The 17183-nt window shown below is 31.3% G+C and overlaps 1 protein-coding gene across 8 annotated transcripts in view; it reads left to right on the top strand.

The window, feature by feature from the left end:
* Positions 1-17183, top strand: part of LOC117177559 (SH3 and multiple ankyrin repeat domains protein 3) — a 542967-nt gene that overhangs the window by 360437 nt on the left and 165347 nt on the right. For all 8 annotated transcript variants that reach the window (XM_033368366.1, XM_033368371.1, XM_033368368.1 and 5 more), the window contains one exon: positions 6181-6500. In XM_033368366.1, the coding sequence (XP_033224257.1) occupies positions 6181-6500 (320 nt within the window). The remainder of the gene's footprint in view (positions 1-6180; positions 6501-17183) is intronic.

Genomic DNA, 17183 nt, shown 5'->3' with positions numbered 1-17183 from the left:
AAGATGAACCCTCAATCAAAAAAATGTAATACTAGAAGTTTTAAACTAAAAAGGAATGTATTCAGTGAAAAAGAGTTAGACTTTCTTATTTTTTCTATTAATAATTCAGTTCGTGTTTGAGGCGAATAACGAGAAAAATTGTTTTAAATAAACATTGAAATTCATTGTTATGATATCGACTAAAGTAGTGAACTCGTTTTTTGTCAATAGAATGACGATTTTTGATCAAAAAAAAAAAAAAAAAAAATTTTCAGCTGAAAATTAAACTATTCCCTTCCCAATTGAAAAATCTTTTTTAGTTAACACATTCAACTATCTGGTTAAACTTTTTTGGTAAATTCGTAATTAAAATTTTTTTTTTATTGAAAATGTTACGATGGCATTTATGGTTAAAAACTACCTATTTTATAGATAATTAGTTTTGTTGATTAATTGAATTAATTTGTTTAAAACTTCGTCTTTTTTAAGAAAAATGTTTGTTTCAAAATTACTTTCCTTAATTAAAATTGCATTGTTTTTTGGTTGAAAGAGAATTTTGTTTGAGTGGAAATTTCGGCTTTTTAGTAAAAATTGATTTGTTTTGAAAATTCTTCTTTCCATTTAAAAAATAATTTTTTTGCTTTTTTATTAATTTTTTTTGCTAAACATGTATTAATTCCATTTTTTGTTAAATATTTATCTTTTTTTAATCAAATTCAAGTATGTATATGGTTAAAAATCCATCTAATTGGTAGAGTATTATTCTTGTTGTTTGTGTATTTACTTCTTTGTTGAAACTTCTAATCTGTAGTAAATTCGATTGTTTTCTTTTTGTTCAAAATTAAATTTTGAATTTAAAATTCAACTGTTAAATTTTTTGTTAAAAATTATATTTTTCAGTTAAAAACTCATTATTTCCGTCGAAAATTAAATTTTTTAAATTGAAAATGAACTATTGCATGTTTAGTTAAATACTTGTTTTTTTAGTTTTAATATCAATCTTCAAGTTAAAAATTTGACAATTTTATTGATTTTTTACCATTTATTTTTTTTCAGTTGAAAATTCTTATTTTATAGTAGAAAATTATCATTCTTCTTTGAAAATTCATCTATTTTGGTAAAAAAATTCATTCTTTTGGTTGATTATTTAACACCTTTATTGAAAATTCGATTCTTTTTGGTTGAAAAAACATTTTTTAAGACTTAAATTTTAACTTGATCATTTTTGATTTAAAACTGATCTTTTCTAGTTGAAAATTTGTATAATTTTTCGTTAAAGATTGAACTATTGTGTTACATTTTTTTGCTTAAAAATGGACTGCTTTCAGTCATTAAAAGTTCATGTTTTTTTTTTTATTAAATTATTTTTCGTGTTTCAAAAATTATCTGTTTTGGTTAAAAATAATTTATTTTTTCTTTTTGAAAATTCTAATATTTTGTTAAAAATTAATTTTTGGAATTAAAAAATTTAACTGTATCATTATCGGTTAAAAATGTATTTTTTTAATTAAAAAATTTGTTGTTTTTTTTCTAAGAAAATTGATCTTTCTCAGTTAAAAAATTATCTTTTTTTGGTAAAAATTTATTCTTCTTGTTTAAAGTTCATCTATTTTAATTAGGAATTCATTTCGTTCGTTTAAAATCCACCTTTTTAGTAAAAATTATTTTCTGTTGATATGATATGATTTGTTTAGATAAAGATTAAACATTCCATTTTCCGTTAAAAATATATCATTTTAGTAAATATTCAATTATATGGTGAAAATATTTTCTAATTCGCAACAAATGTAATGATTCTATGGTAACTCAGGATTTTAAAACCAGAATAAATATGAGGAGCAGCTGATTAGATCGTCATTCGTCAAGTCGGGCGAGCTCGGATTCGTGTTCGCGCATTTTCGGCTTTACAGGAGGCGGTCTTCGCAGCAGCCAAGTGGGGGGAATCTTCTTCCTTCATTCTTTTGTCATTTTACCTCTCGGCTAATTCTTAGGACGTTTTTGCTCTCGCGTGTTTTTACTTCTCTTTTCCGCAACTTTTTTTTTTAGTTTGCTTTTGCTCTGAGCGTGTCATTTCCAGCCTGTAATTTATTCCGAGATATTGACAGTTATCGGTACTTTAAATAGTTTCCCTTTTTTTCTATTAGGGCTCAGGCTCAAGGACGGTGAGGCTGTGTGGGTGTGAGAGAAGGCCCTGTTACTCGTAAAACAGTAGCACGAGCCAGGTTCCCTGCTGAAAGTGCGGGTGCCTCGATTATCGTAAAGCCTTTTGTATTTTTCCAGGAAGAAAATAATTTTTTAAACAATCAATTGCAACTTTTTGCTCATTGGCAGTACATACAATAAAGTCAGAAGCCGAAAAGGTGTCATTTGCTTCAAGAATCATCTCTGTACGTTTCTTAGTTTCGGATATAACACCTCCCCATGTTATTGTTAATAGCTCACTAATAAATGATTCTTTTCCGCTGTAAATTTGCCAATGTGCACAGAATGGATCGACGAAGCCCATGTATAATCCAGAATTGTTTTCCAGTGACTTTCAGCCATTCAAAGTTGAGTCTTCGGAGATGATCATATGAATATGGTACATTTTCACCTTTCACTGGCCACGAAATAATCGTTAATCATCGGGAAATTTTGAAACTCTGTAGCAGTATTGGCAAAATCCTCATCTGCGAGGTTCTCATTGTCTCATATTTTAGCCATTTTTTTTGCTGAGATTTTTACAAAAATCTGTACAAAAATCGCGGTGCCTATATTTTTTGGACAGATAGTAATTCTACCCCGAATTCTTAAATTTTTGTAGATATACTATACTTTTACGTGGATAGTAACTTTCTGAATTAGTTTTTTTCGAAAATCTAATTATCTAGCCTAATTATCTCGAAATTCCATTGTAATTTTTAATTATAATTAGAATGCAGATAAATTCTTTTTTTCACTACGAATAGAACAATATAAGAAAACTCATTTTTCATAAATAATGCAGATAGCAACTTTCTTCCGTATGACGGCAGAATTATTCCAAAGAATTTTCGGTAAAGTAATTATCGGTTCAGTGTGACATTCAATTTAAAACAAAGTAATAATATACGAAAGGAAATATGATGAAGAAGGTGATGTTGCAAAGAGAGAGAGGGGGGGCACTTGTTCCCCCACTCCAAAATTCAATGTGCGCCATCGGTCATTGTTACAATTAGAAATATTAGTTCTAATAAACAATAACTTAATTTAGGTGGATAGAAAGAGGGTATAGAAAGATATTTCATGATGTAAATTTTGTTCACTCAATCGTATAATGTGCTTCACCTTCAATAAATCGTGCGCACATTACACTTCTAGTGTACCGGCAATAAATTCCATAGAACCCTAACATATCTGTGAAGCTAATAACGGACGCGAGATCATCCAATAATAATTACTCGTGCGATTAAGTCTAGCGATTATCTCGATTTTCTTGCAGAATAGAAGCAAGAACTGCGAGTGTTATGGCTAAAGAAGAAAAACCGCTAAAAAAGAGCAACCTAAGAGATACGTTGTTCAGGTCCGCAGAAGTACCGCCTGCAATTTACATTACACGCTCATCTTTAAAATTGATATTCTTCTGAAAGTAATTCTTTAAACAGTTGTCTAATAATCAGTTCTTACATTCTTTAGAAGAGGACCACGTTACCTAAAAGTGATGAATATTTTAAGTTTTAAAAAGATCAAGAATAGATTTATTTTTAAAATTGCATGTCTGGGTACTAAATATGTTTGGATTAAAACTAAAATAAGGAGTGTCTTATTTTTTCATTTTAATTAAAATGTTCTTCTATTAACTTCAAATAAAAAAACTATGTATCTAGGATGGTTAATTCCAACATTTTTTCAAAGGAGGCTATTGGATGCAAAATGCACTTTGTTTTTATTTTTTTATAATATTTGCAGTAAAAAAAGGTATTTTTTTGTGAAGTGAGTGATTTGATTTTTTTCAAAGTTTGGTCACCCATTACTTAAATTCACGTGTAAATAATAAAACTATTGTGAAACCACAGTCGTGAAATGCGATTCATAATTTTCTTGGCTTGTGGTCAGGGTGTCAAATAAAACTATTAATAAAGTAACACCACCCTTTTCCTGTTCATTAGTTCCTTATGTGATTCTATATTCACGCAAAGTACCGTACCAATAAATATTTTAAATTTATAGGACTTTTCGTTTACTTCACTATTTATTTAACTGAACTGAAAAAACGATTATTTGAGCCTTGATCATTTGATTCTTTTAAAGGATTTTTCCCAGTGATCACTTTTTATTTTATAATTTCCGGTATAAAACAAACTTCTTGAAAAAACGGCAAAAGAAAATAAATCAGTTTGTAAATTGTAAATATTTTTCGACAGTTCGAAATCGTTTTGGGAATGCCTTCGAGTATTTTTACCAAATATGATCAAAATCCTTAGGCCCCATTTGAATATAACTTTATATTTGTTTTTTCTGTCAAGAAAGGAACAAATATGTGAAGTTTTCTCTGATAAAAACTTTTATTTCTGCGTAAAAAAAAAGTTCCGCGTGATTATTATTAATTGACTCTCCCCTCCCTTTATGGTTTCGAAAAATGTATGCAAGGCATAAGTTTTTTTTATTCTACTTTTTTGGTGCATTTTACGTAAATCTTCCAAAAAGCAAAGACAAATTTAACAATTTTCCGAACAATTTAAAAAAAAGAATGTTTTGGCATAAATAGTTTTGAAGTTATGACATCTTAAAGAGATTTTCGAGTACAAAAAATGTTAAACATTTTTCTTTTCAAATAATATCTTGTCCCCTATACGTCTCACATGAAAATTGTATTAAAATGAATTCACGCAGATTAAAATAGTCTCTTATAGCAGGCTAAATTTTATCGAACATTATAGATGAAATTTTTTATTAAAAACTTATTTTGTGTGTATTTTACCAGTACTTTTCAGTATTTTATTTAGCGCTTGTTCTTCGAAAAGAAAATCGTCGAACGTTCAAGGTTTAAAATCGCCCTCTAAAGAAAATATAGAAATCCTTTATTGATACGATAATTCCATTATTCAATTTGTAAAAAGAATTTCACAAAAAGCCGCCTAGTATGAGATTATAACTGATGTCCTGTAAGAGCTAGAATAATTTTTTTTTTAGTTTCAAAAAGATCATTTAATCTGCGTGCATTCATTTTCATACAATATTTATGTAGGATGCATAGGGAATAAGATATTGTTCGAAAAGAAAAAGATTTAATGTTCTTTTTCCCTAGAAAATCTCTTTAAGACATCATAAATTTAGAAAACTTCGAAAATTTGTGAACTTTCTTTTGCTCTTTAGAAGTTTTACGTAAAATGCAACAAAAAGGTAGAATTAAATAAAGACTAATGTCTTTCACAAATTTTTCAAAACATAAAATGGTGGAGAAAGTGAATAAATATTAATCACGTCGGAATTTTTCTTGGACCCTTTTTCAAGTGAAACTTGATTCTGAGGAGGCGTTATTTTCAAGTTGGCTATGCCATAACCAACTTGAAAATAAGAATTTTTCTACAAATATTTAGTTAGGTGAAATTTTCGGGACCGTATCGGATCTTTTAGGAACACTTCAACCTCGAGTTCGGATTTGGACTCACTATTGGAACGATTTTAAAACAGACGTGTATATTTGTGAAATATTTAGATATTTTATTTTAGTAATTAATTTTAAAATATATGGAATAATGGGACCCTTATTTGTCTTTCTGCGTCTAACTTCCTGACCTTGATCTTCCAGCAACATGTAATTGAACGTGAATGTACTGTGTAAGGGGCAGAAACTACGTCCCGGGGAGAAAGAGAAAAAAGAGAAAATACTCTGAAACTCGTTTGCTGTAACTGTATTCGATAACTGGTAGTACTATTTCTGGCGTTAATTACGGCGCGCTTCCTATACAGGAAGTCGGCTCTTTGCCCTTTTGTTAGCGTAAAGATTACATTCATTAGTAACCAAATACTTGTCACCATGGTTAAAAATGACCACAACAAATATTTGCATAAAAGGACAATTTTAGAAAAACTTGTACTGAAGCTCTAAAAACGAGCATCGTAATTATTCAAAATTTGGTGACCATTGTTTAGTTTTATTATAAAACAATTATTATTCATAATTTTAATGTTGGGGGTTGAAATGTCGATAATTAATATATTGAATGCATTATAATTCAGAGACACCATTGACGTTGGCGACGACCTTAAAGAAGCCTTCAAAGGTCATAATCGCCTTGGTGAATGGCGGAGCCCTTTTGGATTATCGGACGAAGGAGGGCTTAACAGCGATGCATCGTGCCGTCGAGAGAAATAGTCTTGAGGCTGTCAAGACTCTGCTTGAGTTGGGAGCGAGTCCCAATTACAAAGATACCAAGGGACTGACACCTCTGTACTACAGTGTCACCTACAAAACTGACCCGATGCTCTGTGAGACTCTCCTGCATGATCACGCGGTTATCGGGGCTCAAGATCTGCAAGGTTGGCAGGAAGTCCATCAAGTAAGAACTGACATTGAACATTTTTTACAATCAGATTGTTTCTAGTTTCATCTTTACCCATGCAATTTGGGTTGTGAACTGCGAACACAGTTTCTTCAATCGTACGTTTCAGAAGATGCTTAGCCAAAAATGGGCAAGTACAAATTTTTCTTAATTTGAAGCATAGGTTTTAAATCTATAATGAAAAATGGCAATTTATTAGAAGATAAAATTATTTGAGTCGGAGTAGGACCATCCCAGGTTTTATGCCTATACTATTAATACATTACTGTATGCATCTTTTCAAACCCTACCACTCATATTACATAAATTTGTATTTATTTTGCGTTTATATTATATAATGTGTAGTTTTTCTAACAAAATTGGTCTTAAAAAAAACACCTGCTCCTTGGAAGGCGGGCAGTTACGGGCAGCTGGATTTTCGATTTTCTGCTAAAGACTGCAGAAGACTCTATTTTAAAAATTTAAAAACGGTCAATTTCACAAGTTTTGGCGTCATTTTGAATACGACGCTCACTTTTCTGGTCCGTAACCGACAAAAACTTGGTTGCACGAAGGCTACTTTTGAACTACTTTCTCTAAGCAGGTATAAGGGTTGGGGAGCCCTAATGGTCAAAATTGAACCTACGGGGCATTTGTCGAAAGAAAAGTACTCCAGGTGCCCCCCCCCCACCGATTTTAATAATCTTGATATATGTTGTAGGAGACCAAAAACTAAGCGACACGCATTTTTTCTTATCGTTCAATAAACGGTTTAAGCTAATGAAGCAACCACCCAAATATTTTGGTGTCAACAGGTAAATTGATTTTGTAAATTGATTTTTCTCGTTTATGTATAGATAGAATATTTACCACTCATATCTTTAATCCCATTTTTCATTTAATCTAATTTCAATGTTCATCATTTGAAATTCAAGTGCACAAGGTAAAAAGGATCATTTGTATCGACCGAAGTCAGTTAGTAATTGATTTAGTAAGATTTTCTCACATTGTTAACTAACAAACTGCTAATTTTTCTAGTAAAGTTTATTACTCAAATTTAATAACACATTTTAATCAGCAGTTTAGAGTAAGTACTTACTATTCAGATTGAGCGAGTAGGTGTCAAGCTCGGTGTTAAGATGTCGGCAAAGCTACACTTTTGTATGGACCTCAACGCTTCCATTCCTACTGCAATTATTAACCAATTTTCAGGAATATTTTTTACTCTTTCTTCCAATTATATGAAGAACTCTAATTCTGGTACTTAAAATTGAATCAAGTAATCCTTTCAAGTGTCAGTTTTGGGAAACGGCATGAATCTCATGTCAATAAAAGGATAATTCGTTCCGCATGATCTGAAACGCTGTGGCGTATCGGGCTATACTTTCGTGTGCACTTTAAAATTTCTATTATAACTGCAAATATTAACTGATTTTCATGAATCTTGTTTTCACTTTCTTTCAATTATATGAATAAAAATAAATCTGCTAATTAAAATTGAATTAATCAATGCTTTCATACTTTAAGTTTTTGTAACTGATCTGCATCTCATAACAATGATAGAGTCATGATTTACGAGCAATTCGATGAGCTATTCGAAGTGCCCTTGAGTTTCAAGAGGGTGGATGAGAATGCTGCGAGAATCCACACTGAGTGTCACTGCAATTTTTCTTTATTGTTCTCTCTTTTTTTATTATTAAACAAAATATAAACATTTCTTACAAAAACCGGCGCTGGTCTGCAAAATAGACCAAAATTTAGATGCCATGTGAAAAAAGCAAGAACAAATATTGAAAATTGCGGCTTTAAAATGGAATCTCGTTTCACCAATCTAATAAATCCCCTTAACGAATTCTTGCACGTTGCTCGTCTTGCCTCTGCTCACCAAACACATAGGGTGATACCACTCCTTACTATTCCCTTGGCGCTACCGTATCTGTAAGTATCGCGACGGTACGGTGAACTACTCGATTATATGATACGTCGAGTACACTTTTCCGTTTTACCATTTTAGAAAACGCGAAAGTTGCCGTTTTATAACAATCTCGGCTGATATTTCCCTTCTAGAAATAATCAATTTATATCAATACGAAACGATAGAACTAATATCTCAATCGTTCCGAATCGTGTTCCTTAATTGTGCCAAAACGATTGACAACGATTAAGCATTTTGATTCTTTCCAATTGTTTCCAATCGGGTACTTAGAATTTGGCATGTGATGGCAGCACTTTCGTATGGCGGGAATTATTTAAAATTATTATTATTTAAATATTATTTCATATTTTTAAAAAATTCCGGGATGTTACTAATTGAATAAAGTTAAACAATTGAAAAATACTATTAGAGATAGAAGATTTTTTTATCAGAAACAGGTCACAATTTTTAATTCTCAGCCATTATTAACAGATAAATACATCTTATAATAAAAAAATGTTTATTGATTCAACTATATAAATTGAACAGTAAAACTTTTTTTTATGATTTACAAGATAGCCACTAAAGTCGAAGAAAAAATATGGAATCATTTCCTGGTTCAACAATAATGTGCACAGAATAGAAGAACAGAATAAAACTCAAAGTTTAAGTTTTCAAAGCTGAACCATTTTGACTTAAAGTATTTGAGGCAAAATTGCAAATGAAACCATTCAAAGTGGAAGTTTTCTGAACGCTAAGCATTTTAAATGTATAATTAAAACATTTAAAAACAGCTATTTCGAGTTCCAACGTTCAGTAATTTATGTGAAAATTAAAAGCCGTCTAGACACTTCTTCTAAATAAAGCATTCAGAATTGTACAATATGGCTTCAGACGCCTGTAACTTTGTTTATTTTAAAATTATGCCATGTGAAATTGAAATATGAACAATGTACATTTTTATTCTTGTTGCGATTTGATGTGAATAAGTGCAAATTCAGAGACTTAAAAAATAACTTTTTAAAAATCAGGCTCCTACACTGCTTAATTTTAAACTTAATATTTTTATTAAATTTTAGCATGTCAAATTCAGTTTCAAAAAAATTTTTAATTTAAAATCAGTCTTATTCTTTGATATGCTATAATGTAGAAAAACGTTCATACTTCTAAAAATTTAAAAGATTTAAAAGAGTTACTTACAATTTATTTAGTCCTAGTTTCAAAATATTGGCACCATTCTACGTTCTATAATGATTCCAATCGTTTTCAATTGGGTATCTATTATTCTGAGATAGGGGTTAATATTGTCACTACGTCATTTTGATATTGCTATAATAATTTTAAAGCGGTTTCTACTTTTTTAAACAAACAAATGTCAACAATATAAATATAAAAAGAAGTAAATAAACGTTTTACAACAATATACCCGCTGAATCCAAACACTACTACCTCAGCTTGATAATCACACTATATCACTAACATATGCGTGAAACGACGTGATTTTTTCATGTTTTTATAACCCAGACACTATTGATTTTTCATTCAGTATACCGCCTCAACAAACATTCTAATTTTTGTTCTTATCATTTTTCTTAAATCATTAAAAATTTAATTTTAAACCAATAAAAGCGTGCGCACCATGTGTGTTACAAACAAAAACTGCAGAGGGCGCATTGCATTCAATTGAATTTACCCAATTTAATACGATTGAATACAATTGAGAACAATTACACAATCAGCAGCAATTTAAGCTTATTCAACTTTTCATCACTCTTAATCGTTGTAAATTGTTTCCAATCGTTTATTTCTAGAAGGGTGGCGACTTGCACAAAAGAGTACTTGGCTCATATGAGAAAAGTCTTCCTAAATTGCCAACACAGCAGGCATAGGCAAAGCTGTATGACATTTGGGAAAAATTGAAAGATGAAAAAAGTCAAAAGATGGGCTCGCTGCGGCTACAGAAAATTTAATTAAAGATTCCTCTGTATCAACAGACAATAAATGTCAAAATGGTTAGGAAAAATGAAAAATTAGGTAAATTTTAAAATGAATTTTTGCGCAGAAGATTGCACAATATTGCTTGAGATTGCATAAGATTCTAGGGTGTATAGAAGATTCATTATAGAAAATAATTATATAGAAAACAAAATTATGGGATAATCAGCACTCCCGAGTAAAAATTCTTCGACTTGAGTTCGACTTGGTTATGTCTTGAATTCGTCTCCAAGACATCGATGTCGGGCTGCGCCTCAAAACTGAGCCGAGACATAGGCCTTTGTCTTACTTTTATAGCCACGACAGGTGAAACGGCGTTTACTTGTCTTAAGTCGAGCCTTGTCTTGGCTAAGACGACGTTTACTTGACTCAAGACGAGCCTTGTCTTGGCTGAGATTATCGAACCTATTTTGGCTCATAAATGAGATTAATATTGATGTATGAAAGATTTGTCATTATTAAATTAGTTATTTTTCATTTAAAAATTCAGAATCGGTGGGGCTGAACGAGTATAACCCTTAAAAATTGTCTTCAAAAAAATAAAAATTGTAACTTTCTAGAAGGATCCGTAAATAAGTTGATTGAATATGTATATTGTATAAAAATATACAAGATTGTTTAAGCATTAACAAAGATTAGCTTTTATAACTGTTAGAAATAACCTTTTTTTATGGCAGGTATACGCTCGAAGTTATAAACCACACGTGTTGAAGTCATAAAAATACGACTCCAGAGATAAAATTATGTCTTCAAGGCATAAAAACTTGTCTGAAAGACATCAATTGAAGTCTGGCTCCATCTCAAAACTGAGACATGCTCAAGTCGACCTTTTCGACTTCAGCATGTCTTGTTTGGGGGCAATTCAAGTCGAACTCAAGTCGAAGCATTTTTATTCGGGCTGGAATGAATAAAACAAAAATATTGAAGGAATTAATGTAAAACGCGTAGAAACTAAAATGGAATAATTTATTTTAAACCTCATAGTCTCATATGAAAGCACACAAAAATAGCGATTCTGCAGAAATAAACTTTACGCAAACATTTGTGGGCATCTGCAAATCCTCTAAAATATTTAAAATAATTAGACGTCCCATAAATCTTAATCTTCACTCCTTCAATATTGTTGAAATGCGTAGAATTGCCTTGAAATAACATCCATTTCGTAAAGTATAAATCATTTAAAATCCCTCTAATTAAATTGAATAAAACTTATTCATTGACGCTATGTAAAAAAAGCGTTTAAATATTTTGAAATTCTCATGCAAATCCATAGAAATTCTTTGGAATTCAACTTAAATTTAACTTATTCATTAAAGATCTCTAAACCCCCATTAAAATCTCTATCAATCTTTTAAATCCTTTATTCTTGTAAAATTCGCTGAAATACCTCAAAATTGCTTTAAATCTCTAGGAATCCATTCAAGTTTAATTTGATTTGATTTATTTTACCAGGTTCACTAGAAATATTGTAAATTTTTTGAAATTCCTACTAAAATCTTTAAAATCCCTTCATATTTTATCAATCTCATGAAATCCTCTGGAATTTATGAAAATCCCGGAAAATATTTGAATTTATTTAAAATCTGACCAAATCGCTTAAAATCCATGGAAATTCTCTGGAATTCCTTGAAAGTTCTTTAAAATTTTCCAAGTACCACGTTAAATAAATAAATTAATCATTCAATTTTACTTTCGCTATTTTTTTCATCTGCTCTTTCAACGTTTACGCATTATTTATTTCTATGTTGAATTTCTTGTAACGATTTTCTATCATGATCTTTCCAGATTCACTAAAAACTTATATGAAATTCTTTATAGGAAAATCATTAAAGGGATATACTAAATTTTCTATAATATTACTTTGTAAGGGATGATTGCATAGTATTGCACGGAATTGTACAAGATTACACAAGATTGCAGAGAGAGAGAGAGAGAGAGAAGCTGTACAACAGATTGCAGGGGTCATTAACCCTTTTGTGTTTCGGTAACCCTTATTTATATAATATTCGTATGAGTAATTTAGTTGCATCGTATTTTTATTGCTATTTTGTGACAGTTTCTTGCTACTGAAGATTATCTTTTTAGTTATAAATTTTATTATTTGTTTGAAATTCCAAGAATTTTTATAAAAAAGCCATCCTTTATGGGTAAAAATGCAGCAGTTTGGTTGAGAATTAGTTTTGTTCGCTAAAAATTCAATTTTTGTACAGAACATTCGTCATTCAGCTTGAAGGAACAACAAAGTAGATGCAATTTTTTCCATGTCTAAAAAATCTTCTTTTTTAATTAATTTTTTTTCGTTTGAAAAAATATTTCCTCTAATCAGCTGGGAATCCAATCACGCAGAACTCCCGATTGCCGCGGCAGTAAGGTGCTGTTCCCTTAAGCTACTAGGGTGAACGAAACAAGAATCCTTTTTCAGATACACACACATTATTTTTCTACGTGTTACGTATTAATACAAGTGAAATTTTGTAAGGAATAAAATACAATAAATAATGAATAATAAATAATAAATAAATTGATTAATTGCTTTCATAATAAAAATAATCTCAAACAAAGAAAATAAAACAAATAACCACTGTGTGATGGGTTTTTCTCCTCTTTAAGAAAGTAGTAAATATACTCAGCTGCTCGTACGAGCTAGATTAACCCATGTGGCAATCGGCCCAGCTTAGCCCAACTTATAATTGGGCGGCAATGGGGCCCCAACTGGGCAGCCCAGATAACAAAAAGTGAAATTAATTAAAAGATCCATTTACACTGGATTGCAATCCTACCCGAATCCTTAAATCTTTCCATGTATTCCGAATTTTTACTTATCAAAACTTATATTGATAAAGCCGATCAGTGTTAGATTTCATGATTGGGCTTTCATTGGGTATACCCATAGAACGCCCATATTGGGCGTTCTAGATTAATTAACAGGTTATTTTAATAAATGAGTAAGTGCAGGAAATCTCATCCAAATCCTGGAGCTTTTCCAATTGAGCCTCCCGCGATCAAAATGAGACATGCTCAAAATGCCTTGGTTTCAGTTGGCCTCTTGGTTATTCTCGTTCTTGATTTTTTCAAGTCGGATTTTCAATTTTTTGAAGCATATATTAATAAGAAATTATAATCCACATATTTTTGTTCCTTAAAAAAAAGTTCTAACTTTTTTAGTTTTCGAGATAATCACGAAATTGTTACTTCTTGACAAAATTGAAAATCAGTATATTTTTCCGTTCCGCTCGCTCTAACTCCTTCAGTAATAGGAGCATCGGGATGAAATTTGTAGGGAACATTCATATAAATGTTCCGAAAGTGACCGTGATGATGAAATTTTGATTTTTTTCCTCAATCATTTGTTAATAATTTATTCCCGACTCAATTTAAAAATGACGCATTGGCCCTTTCAAACGCTGCTTTTCGCTGACGAATTTCGAAAAATTTGGAACTTATCATTACCGAAAATTCGTGGAGTGTTCAAAGTAGTATTTTGGAAAACGGCAAGTCATTCTAACTTGTGGTTTACCAATAACAATTAAGTAAAGACCTGATGCTCGACCGATACACGTGCGAGCTTGTTCTAAGAGTGTGTGTAGCGGAGCCGAAGATCCAGTTGATGCGGTCAAAATAATAATTTCAAAAAAAGCAGTTTCGGATCATTTTTTTACACAATCCCGAAGAATAAATGATCTAGATTAATAATAATATTTAATTCATATAAGCACAAAAATAAATATTTATTGAAAATTCGATCAAATCTACTGCAATTCAATCTTCATAATTGTTGGTTTGAAATGGAAACAAGTAGGATTTTCCAATTTATAATTGGCATATACATCAACTTTTTCATTGGGGAAAAAGTGTAGAACGAAAGCTTCACTGATTTTAAATTTGTTCCGCTTTGTCATTCTGCTAGACACATTCTTAATACAAGCTCGCACGTGCATCGGTCGAGCGTCAGGTCTTTATTTAATTATTATTGGTAAACCTAAAGTCAGAATGAGTTGCCATTTTCCAAAAAAACTTCTTTAAATCCTCCTCGAATTTTTGGTAATGATAAATTTCACTTTTTTCAAAATTCGTCAGCGAAACACAGCGTTTGAAAGTGGCAATACGTAATTTACAAATTGAGTCGGGAATAAATTAATAACAAATGTTTTGGGAAAAAAATAAAAATTTCATCATTATTGTCACTTTCCAAACAGTTATATGCATGTTCCCTACAAATTTCATCCCGATAGTCTTATTATTGATGGAGTTAGAGCGAGCACCCTGGCGGACCAAAGGAACTGAATGGAGCCTCTACAAAGTAACCGTAAAGACCTCATTGAGTCCCTATTCGGTTCCTTTAAAAAAAAACTAAAAAAAAACAGCAAGATCAACTTTTAAACTGTTGAAATTCGGATTCTACCTCAAATTTGTTATTGGAAACTCACGGAGTAATCGCAACACTTTTTTTGCAGCGGTAAAAAGTTAAAAAAATATATAAGATCTATAACGCCTGTTGACTGCTACTTACAGATGATGCGTAGGCGATATACGTCTTATATTTTCTAAAGCTTTTTACCATGGAAAAAAAACTATTGCGATTATTCCATGGCTTTGTATAGGGAATTTTAACGTAGAATCCGAATTTCAACAAATTAAAAGTTGATTTTGGTGTTTTTTTTTTAGTTTTTTAAAAAGGAACCGAATGGGGACCCAATGGGGTCTTTACGGGTACTTTATAGATGCTCTATTCGGTTCCTTCGGTCCACCAGGGTGGAGCGAAAAAATATAATGATTTTCAATTTTGTCAAAAAGTAACAATTTCGTGATTATCTCGAAACCGAAAAATTCAGAAACTTTTTTCCAGGAAAAAAATATGTGGAATGCAATTTCCTATTAATATATGCATAAAAAAAATGTTTAATCTGACTTGAAAAAATCAAGAACAAGAATAAGCAAGAGGCCAACTGAAACTAAGGCATTTCGAGCGTGTGCCGCTTTGATCGCGGGAGGCTGAATTATTCCATATTTTTAATTATTAAAACTTATGTTGATAAACCCGATTTAGGGCCGAATCCAGAAACTGTGGTTAAATCCACGATTAACTAATCGTGATTACTTTTAATCAGCGTTTTAATCATGATTAACTTTTCGCGCGTTCCTTATGTAACGGTGATTCTGATTGGCAGATTTCAAACTTGTATTTGCGCGAAAAATATACTTTGATTGCACACTAACGATGCGAGGCGACGTCTTTTTGTTTATCCGCATCGTTTTCAAATAAATGGACAGGAATTATTTATCGAGTGAAATAGAATATAAGTTTTGTGAGTATAGTGAAAAAAGTATATCTTTTTAATATGGCAGAAAAGTTAGCTGTCGTAAGTCTAAAATATGTGCCGATACTTACGTATATGTGTAGATTTTGGGCCATTTTTTGAATTTGTTCCTTTCTAACCACAAAATTGACATTTGTAGGCTAGAAAAGGAAAGAGGGGGAAAATTTTACAAACCCAGAGAAGCAGATGCTTACCGTAATAGTTAAAAAATATAAAAATATTGTGGAAAATTAAAGGACAGATGCTGTTACGACCAAACAAAAAGCTCAGGCTTGGGAGAAAATTTCCCAAGATTTTAACGCGAAGGGAATTTCTCCGGAGCATCGTCCCGCCAACAAATTGAAAGTTTTGTGGGACAATCTGAAACGAAATTGCCGATAGAATTTCAGCAATTTTCATCAAGAAACTTTTTAAACCGGTAAAGTAAAATTGTGAGATTATTTATTTGCTAGTATATTACATATTAATCGTTACACTATTTTCGACAGGTGGTGGAAGCAATCCTCTAAAAGAAGCTCCTCTTGCAATGCAAGATAAAGAAATAATTGGCAACACAGCAGAGCCAGTGGAGAATGCTTACGACGACGACGACGCACTGTCAGGTATTGAATTGTAATTGCTTAGAAATTCGTAGTGATTTTAAATATATAATTTTTTTTTTAATTTTGAAAGAAAATAATGATGAAGTGACGGGAAGCTTTGAAGGGATTTGTAAGGAGATTCGAATTGACGAAAATTCCATTGTGCAACCAACAATCGAAGAATCTGAGGTATATATATATTTATTTTAAATATTTTTTAAAAGATAAATTTGTATAAAATCGCACTCAATTATAAAAATAACACAGCCACACAAAAAAAGTGTGCGGATCTGGTAACAAGACACATGTATTCCTATGGATTTTGAGGCGCTGAATTCAAATTCGGTATCAAAAATCACCCATCCCGTCATGGTTGAGCCATAACCTCAAAAAATGACGAAAAATCATGCACTGAGGCAAATAAATTTCAAAATAATGCCAGTGATGCAAATTTTCACGTCAAAAACATGTCGAAAACTGTGAAGGATCAACCCTTGCCTGTTATAAACTTATTTAACATAACTTTACCCAACAGAACCTGACCTAACCTAACCTAGCCGAATGAAATTCAACCACACGTGTAGCTGTGTAAGCGTACGGTTCTCAGTCTTAAATGTGTGCTATATTTAATAGGTTAACTCGATCTTAACCTACAAATGACTTTAACTTAACAGAACCTAACGAAATTTTGCTTAACGCAACACAACTTAACTTAAGTGTTCCCGTTATGACACAATAAAATTCATTTCAATGTACTACAGGTGGTTAAAAATTTAGACGCACATTACTTATTTGAAGAAACTTAGAACTACAAGTAGAATTGACCCCATTTCAATTAACCTGACAATTTTTGTATCAATTAAAATGTAGAACTGTAACTTAAACATGCAAA

Source organism: Belonocnema kinseyi, chromosome 7, assembly GCF_010883055.1.
Source record: "Belonocnema kinseyi isolate 2016_QV_RU_SX_M_011 chromosome 7, B_treatae_v1, whole genome shotgun sequence".
Classification (NCBI taxonomy): Eukaryota; Metazoa; Arthropoda; class Insecta; order Hymenoptera; family Cynipidae; genus Belonocnema; species Belonocnema kinseyi.
The sequence above is the reverse complement of the archived record's forward strand: the minus strand, read 5'-3'. Positions and strand labels throughout refer to the sequence as shown.